We start from the raw sequence: 6787 nt of genomic DNA, 5'->3' as shown, positions 1-6787 counted from the left end.
GACAAAGAGACTGATGGCTGCCCTTTCGTTGACAGACAGACAGACTCCTGCCCTCTCGGTGACTGACAGACCCCTGCCCTCTCGGTGACTGACAGACAGATCCCTGCCTGCTCGGTGACTGACAGACCCCTGCTCGCTCGGTGACTGACAGACCGCTGCCCTCTCGGTGACTGACTGACAGACCGCTGCCCTCTCGGTCACTGACTGACAGACCGCTGCCCTCTCGGTCACTGACTGACAGACCGCTGCCCTCTCGGTCACTGACAGACAGACCGCTGCCCTCTCGGTCACTGACAGACCGCTGCCCTCCGGTGACTGACAGACCCCAGCCTTCTCGGTGACTGACAGACAGACCCCTGCCCTCACGGTGACAGACAGACAGACCCCTGCCCTCACGGTGACAGACAGACAGACCCCTGCCCTCTCGGTGTCAAACAGACAGACAGACCCCTGCCCTCTCAGTGACTGACAGACAGACCCCTGCCCTCACGGTGACAGGCAGATAGACCCCTGCCCTCTCGGTGACTGACAGACAGACAGACACCTGCCCTCTCGGCGACAGACAGACAGACCCCTGCCCTCTCGGTGACTGACAGACCGACAGAGCCCTGCCCTCTCGGTGACTGACAGACCGACAGAGCCCTGCCCTCTCCGTGTCACACAGACCCCTGCCCTCTCGGTGACAGCCAGACAGACCCCTGCCCTCACGGTGACAGGCAAATAGACCCCTGCCCTCTCGGTGACAGGCAAATAGACCCCTGCCCTCTCGGTGACTGACAGACAGACAGACACCTGCCCTCTCGATGTCAGACAGACCCCTGCCCTCTCGGTGACTGACTGACATAACCCGGCCCTTTCGTTGAGTGACAGACAGACAGACCCCTGCCCTCTCGGTGACAGACAGTCAGACAGACCCCGGCCCTCTCCGTGACTGACAGGCCCCTGCCCTCTTGGTGACAGATAGACAGACCCCTGCCCTCTCAGTGACTGACTGACAGAAAGGCTCCTGCCCTCTCGGGGACTGACAGACAGATCCCTGCCCTCTCAGTGACTGACTGACAAACCCCTGCCCTCTCGGTGACTGACAGACAGACCCCTTCCCTCTCGGTGACAACCAGACAGACAGACCCCTGCCCTCTCGGTGACCGACAGAGCCCTGCCCTCTCCGTGTCACACAGACCCCTGCCCTCTCGGTGACAGCCAGACAGACCCCTGCCCTCACGGTGACAGGCAAATAGACCCCTGCCCTCTCAGTGACTGACAGACAGACCCCTGCCCTCTTGGTGGGAGACAGAGCCCTCCCCTCTCGGTGACTGACGGACAGACAGACCGCTCCCCTCTCGGTGACAGACAGACAGACCCCTCCCCTCTCGGTGACTGACAGACCCCTGCCCTCTCACTGACTGACTGACCCCTGCCCTCCCGGTGACTGACAGACAGACCCCTTCCCTCTCGGTGACAACCAGACAGACAGACCCCTTCCCTCTCGGTGACAACCAGACAGACAGACCCCTTCCCTCTCGGTGACAGACAGACAGACAGACCCCTGCCCTCTCAGTGACAGACAGACAGACCCCTGCCCTCTCGGTGGGAGACAGAGCCCTCCCCTCTCGGTGACAGACAGACAGACCCCTCCCCTCTCGGTGACTGACAGACAGACAGATCCCTGCCCTCTCGGTGACTGACAGACAGACAGACCCCTGCCCTCTCGATGTCAGACAGACAGACCCCTGCCCTCTCGGTGACTGACGGACAGACAGACCCCTGCCCTCTCGGTGACTGACGGACAGACAGACAGACCGACCCCTCCCCACTCGGTGACAGACAGACAGACCCCGGCCCTCTCAGTGACAGACAAACAGACCCCTCCTCTCTCGGTGACTGACAGACAGACAGATCCCTGCCCTCTCGATGTCAGACAGACCCCTGCCCTCTCGATGTCAGACAGACAGACCCCTGCCCTCTCGGTGACTGACAGACAGACCCCTCCCCTCTCGGTGACAGACTGACAGACAGACCCCTCCCCTCTCGGTGACTGACTGACAGACAGACCCCTCCCCTCTCGGTGACTGACTGACAGACAGACAGACCCCTGCGCCCTCGGTGACTGACAGACAGCCCCGAGCCCACCCCCAGGCAGCTGCTGCGTGTGAGGGAGAAGGGGGTGGGGCCGGCAGGTATGGAAGGGGGCGGCCCCGGGCTGTGGCTCTCCGCGGCGTTCGAGACTTCAGCTCCCGGGGCAGGCAGCGCTGGACAGGCCCAAGCCGAGGGCCCTAGAAACGCCATGAGGCCTGGACCCAGCGGAAACTAAATGGAGCCGGGTCCGCATCAGGCGAAGAGGCCGCGGCTGGAGGCCGAGCCCGAGGCCCGGCGGAGCGGGGGGCCAGGTCCCGAGGCCCGGGCCCGCCAGGACGGAGCCTATTTCCACTCGTACTCGGACGTGTCGATCCACGAGGAGATGATCGCGGACTCGGCGCGGACCGGTTGCTACCGCCGGGCCCTACAGGGAGGCCTGCGGCCTGCGGCCGGGCTCGAGCCCCGGGCTCGAGTGAGCCTGCTGCGGGACCGCACGGTGCTGGACGTGGGCGCGGGCACGGGCATCCTGAGCGTCTTCTGCGCGCAGGCGGGAGCGGCGCGCGTGTACGCGGCGGAGGCGAGCGCGGTGATGGCGGAGCGCGCCCGCGAGGTCGTCGAGGCGAACGGGCTGAGCGGCCGCGTGTGGGTGCTGAGGGGCCGGGTGGAGGAAGCCGAGCTGCCCGAGAGGGTGGACGCCATCGTCAGCGAGTGGATGGGCTACGGCCTCATGTACGAGTCGATGCTCCGCAGCGTGCTGCACGCCCGGGACCGATGGCTCAAACCGGGCGGCCTGCTCTTCCCGTGCCGAGCCGAGCTCTACATCGCCCCGGTCAGTGACCCGGCCCTGCACGAGCGCCTTTCCTTCTGGGACGGAGTCAAGGAGCAGCACGGCGTCGACATGGCCTGCATGGCCGCCTTCGCCCGCCGCTGCCTCATGACCGACGAGATGGTGGTGACCGGCCTGCACGGCGAGGACGTCCTGGCCCGGCCCACCATGTTCGCCGCCGTTGACCTCTACACCGTCACCGAGCAGCAGCTCGAGGAGCTAGGCGGCCTCTTCTCGGTCCCGGCCTTCGGCATCGCCACCATGCATGCCTTCGCCATCTGGTTTTCTGTCATCTTCCCGACGTCCGCCCCCACGGACCACACCGATGGTGGGCCAAGCGGTGTCCATGCCACCAGTGGCCACGACGATGGTCAGCGCTCGACCAGTGACCACGACGATGGTCAACGTTCAACTAGTGGCCCTGATGAAGCACAACATATGACCAGTGGTGGTGCTGATGGTCAGCATGCAACCAGTGGCTGTTCTTATGGCCATCAAGGGACCAGTCCCCGTGCTGACAGTCAGTGTGCAACCAGCAACAATGGTCATCGTGCGTCCACTGCCAAAGCCTTTACATCCCGTGTAACCAGTGCACACATCAGCAATGGAACTGTTGAGAGCCGCTTTGCCGTCACAGCCAATGGTGACAATCTCTGTGAATTTGATCTCAGTAATGAAACTAACCCTGTTACATTTGATGCCAACACTGATGAATCTGAGCCAGTTGTTTTGTCGACCTCACCTTTTGCAGAGGAAACTCATTGGAAACAGGCCTTGCTTTATCTGGATGAACCTGTGCAAGTGTTCCAGGATACTGTGATAAAAGGAAAAATAACTTTAACTCCAGCTGTAGATAATCCACGACATCTCCGGGTATCCTTGGTTTACGAGATTGGAGATAGTGGAAAGAAAACAAAAGTATTTAAAATGGGGGAGGATTTCTCTTCCTTTGAGTAACACTTTATCGCTGCTTGCACCCAAATGGACCCATAAGTGCCTGAACAGTTAAACGTTTTTGCTGTTTGTTTTCCAAAACGATTCAGTTGTTCTTTGAATGACTCATTGTGAAAAAATTGCCTTAACTCAATTAACCCATGCAGAGAGCCAAAGGAAGGAATGGGCAAGTCAGGAAGAAACATACAGCCCTAAAATGTCATTGACTTGCTGGATTGATGAATGTGGGACAAAAATAAATTAATTCAGAATGGTTGCTGCTTTTGAGTTGCCATTCGTGCATGTATACTTAAGAATTTTAATAACTTAATGAACAAACTTTGTTTGGTTTGTCGCTCCAATGTAACTTGTATGTGAATTTTTGCACTGGTGTTTCTCATGGTAAATTACTAGTTGCCTACTCTGAGTTAGTGTTCATGCAAAGTAAATTGACTCTCACTTGAAACATTTTCTGGTGCATTCATGCAGCCCAAGTGGTAACTAAACTAATTACTGCTTTGTGCTGTTTTAGCTGATTGCTGTCAGTGTTAGCCTCAGTATCCTTGTGAAAAGGAAAAGGACCACGTTCTATTTCGAAAGAAAATAAGACACAAGTCACTGTTTTGGAAAATCCTATGTCAGTTGGATCACAGGGATCTTACTTGAAGCATCAACTTTTAATTTTAAATGCTGGCTAACTTGTGTTTTTGCAATTTCTTTACTGGTTCATCACAAAGTACCATTGCAACTTTGTACCTTTGCAAACCCTTGCAGAAAATATTAATAGATCAATCAATTTTCAGTCACATACAGTTTTGAGCTTTCTGAAACGAATGACTCTTTTCTAAAATTGTTTGATTGAGCTCTGAACACTGTATCAACAATGAGATAAAACCAGTACTAAACCTGTCCTTTCTTGTGTACTGTGAAAGTGTTATGGGAGAGGTCTAAAACCCCAAGAGGTGCGTTGTTACAGAACACTTACCATATCCAAATGGACATATAATATTTTATGTATCAAGCAGGCCAAAGAAGTGTGTCACGCTGTTGGTGTTTTAAATTGTACCAAATTTGATATTTTGTTGAATTGTCGAAATGAACACTATTTATTTATAAAACATAACAAAGTGCTGTTTATTTTTCTTTATGCATTCATGATTGTTTGGCTGTGTGGGCATATATTGCAATATACAGTGGATTGTGTTTGTATCACAGTATACAGTTGGCTATGTGTGTGTGTATTATTGTACATTAGACCATAAATTATAGGGGCAGAAATAAGCCATTCAACCCAAAAAGTCTCCTGCAGCATTCGATCATATAGTTGGTTATGTATGAATTACAGTATACAGTTCCCTGTGTATGTGCATCACTGTACGTAGTAAGCTGTGGGTATATTACACTAAACGTATGGCTGGGCATGCATATTACAGTATACTGATGGCTGGGAGTATATCATAGTATACAGTTGGCCCTATTGTAGTTAGCTTTGCACATTACTGTATACAGTTGGTTTGTGTGTGTAATAAAGCACATAGTTGCCTGTGTGTGTGCACATTATAGTATAGTTGGCTATCTTATGTATATTTAAGTATCCATGTGGCTGTGTGTTTTACAGCATATAGTTAGTTGTGTCTATTATAGTAAACAGTTGGCTGTGTATTACAGTATATAGATGGCAGTGTATATTAGTTTGTGTGCATATTACAGTACAGTTGACTGTACATTACAGTCTGTGTAGATTACAGTATACATGTGGCTATGTATGTTACCAGTATATAGTTGGCTTACAGCATACAGTTGGGTGTGTGATATGGTATATAGTTGGCTGTATATGTTACAGCATACAGTTGGCTGTGTATTACAGGATAAAGCAGTCAGCATGTGTACTCTAGTATATAGTTGCTGTGTACATGACAGTATACAGGTCACTGTGTATTACAGTGTACATGAATATAAAGATGTGTATGTCACACTAAAGAACCTAAGGTATTATTCAAAAACAGGCAATTTTCTACAATTGCCCACTTTTTGTCCTGGAATCAATATTAAGAAAAAAGATTCACCTCACACTGTTCGTGAGAATTACTGCACATGATTCCCAAATAAGTGATTCCACTTCAGAAGTAATTGATCACATTGTTCACATTGTTCAATGTTAGCACTCTTGCCGCTCAGCCAGACAATTGTCAGTTTAAGCCCTGTTCTAGGCCAATGAACTGGTCTTTTTCTACGTTGTTTGTGAGATATTACCGTACATGAAATGGTTGCTGCATTTTCCTATTTTGCAACAATGACTTTGTTTCAAAAGTACTATATTGGTTATAAAGTACTTTGAATTGTATACAATTCAGCTCACCACATTTACAGGAAGGACGGTGTTGCAGATTGTGCTGGTGAGAGTGCGGAGCTAATTTACAAGGATACAGCTGATGTGCTACAATTGCAGAATGTGGGAACTTGGGGATTCTGGTCTAATCCAGGGTGCACACCCTTGTAGTAAGCACTGGGATGCTGCAGGAACTTTGGCTGAGAATCACTGAGTCGCAGACACTATGGCAAGTTAGGGAAAGAGAAATTTATCTGGACACTTTATTCCCAGAGGCAGTCACATCCCTTAAGATGAGCACTTCTGACTGAATAGTGGTCAGAGACAGGAGAGAATGACTGCAAGTGAGGAAGAAATGGGATCCGAAAAGCGTAAGCCCCAACCTTTACAATTGTCCAGGCTTCCCAGCCTGTTTGGTTGAGAGTGGGGACCTCAGGGTGGATGAGATAACTGGCCATGGCACCATGATAAATGAAACTGTTTAAGTGGTAGAGGAAGAAGGAATGTTATGATTAAAGAGGGCAATATAGTGAGAGGGATTGACACTTCTTGGCAGCAAAGAAAAGTGTATAGATGGTTGTGTTGTGTGCTTAGTAACAGGGTCTAGGATATCTGTACAGGCT

The 6787-nt window shown here is 51.8% G+C and overlaps 1 protein-coding gene across 2 annotated transcripts; it reads left to right on the top strand.

Annotated features, from left to right (window-relative positions):
- Positions 1-2065: 2065 nt before the first annotated feature.
- Positions 2066-5124, top strand: prmt6 (protein arginine methyltransferase 6). Of its 2 annotated transcripts, XM_048557125.2 has the most exons (2): positions 2066-3775; positions 4003-5124. In XM_048557125.2, exons 1-2 carry the CDS (start codon positions 2312-2314, stop codon positions 4060-4062), a joined length of 1524 nt encoding a protein of 507 aa, XP_048413082.1. In that variant the 5' UTR covers positions 2066-2311; the 3' UTR covers positions 4063-5124. The 2 variants fall into 2 exon arrangements, with proteins under 2 accessions (XP_048413082.1, XP_059511393.1); XM_059655410.1 differs by having other exon boundaries at positions 2066-5122.
- The last annotated feature ends 1663 nt before the right edge of the window (positions 5125-6787 follow it).

The sequence above is a fragment of the Stegostoma tigrinum genome, chromosome 27 (genome assembly GCF_030684315.1).
Source record: "Stegostoma tigrinum isolate sSteTig4 chromosome 27, sSteTig4.hap1, whole genome shotgun sequence".
NCBI lineage: Eukaryota > Metazoa > Chordata > Chondrichthyes > Orectolobiformes > Stegostomatidae > Stegostoma > Stegostoma tigrinum.
The sequence above is the reverse complement of the archived record's forward strand: the minus strand, read 5'-3'. Positions and strand labels throughout refer to the sequence as shown.

Bases quoted from the DNA above. Each gene is read 5' to 3' on its own strand.
- prmt6 (XM_059655410.1), top strand. From the start codon at position 2,312: ATGGAGCCGGGTCCGCATCAGGCGAAGAGGCCGCGGCTGGAGGCCGAG.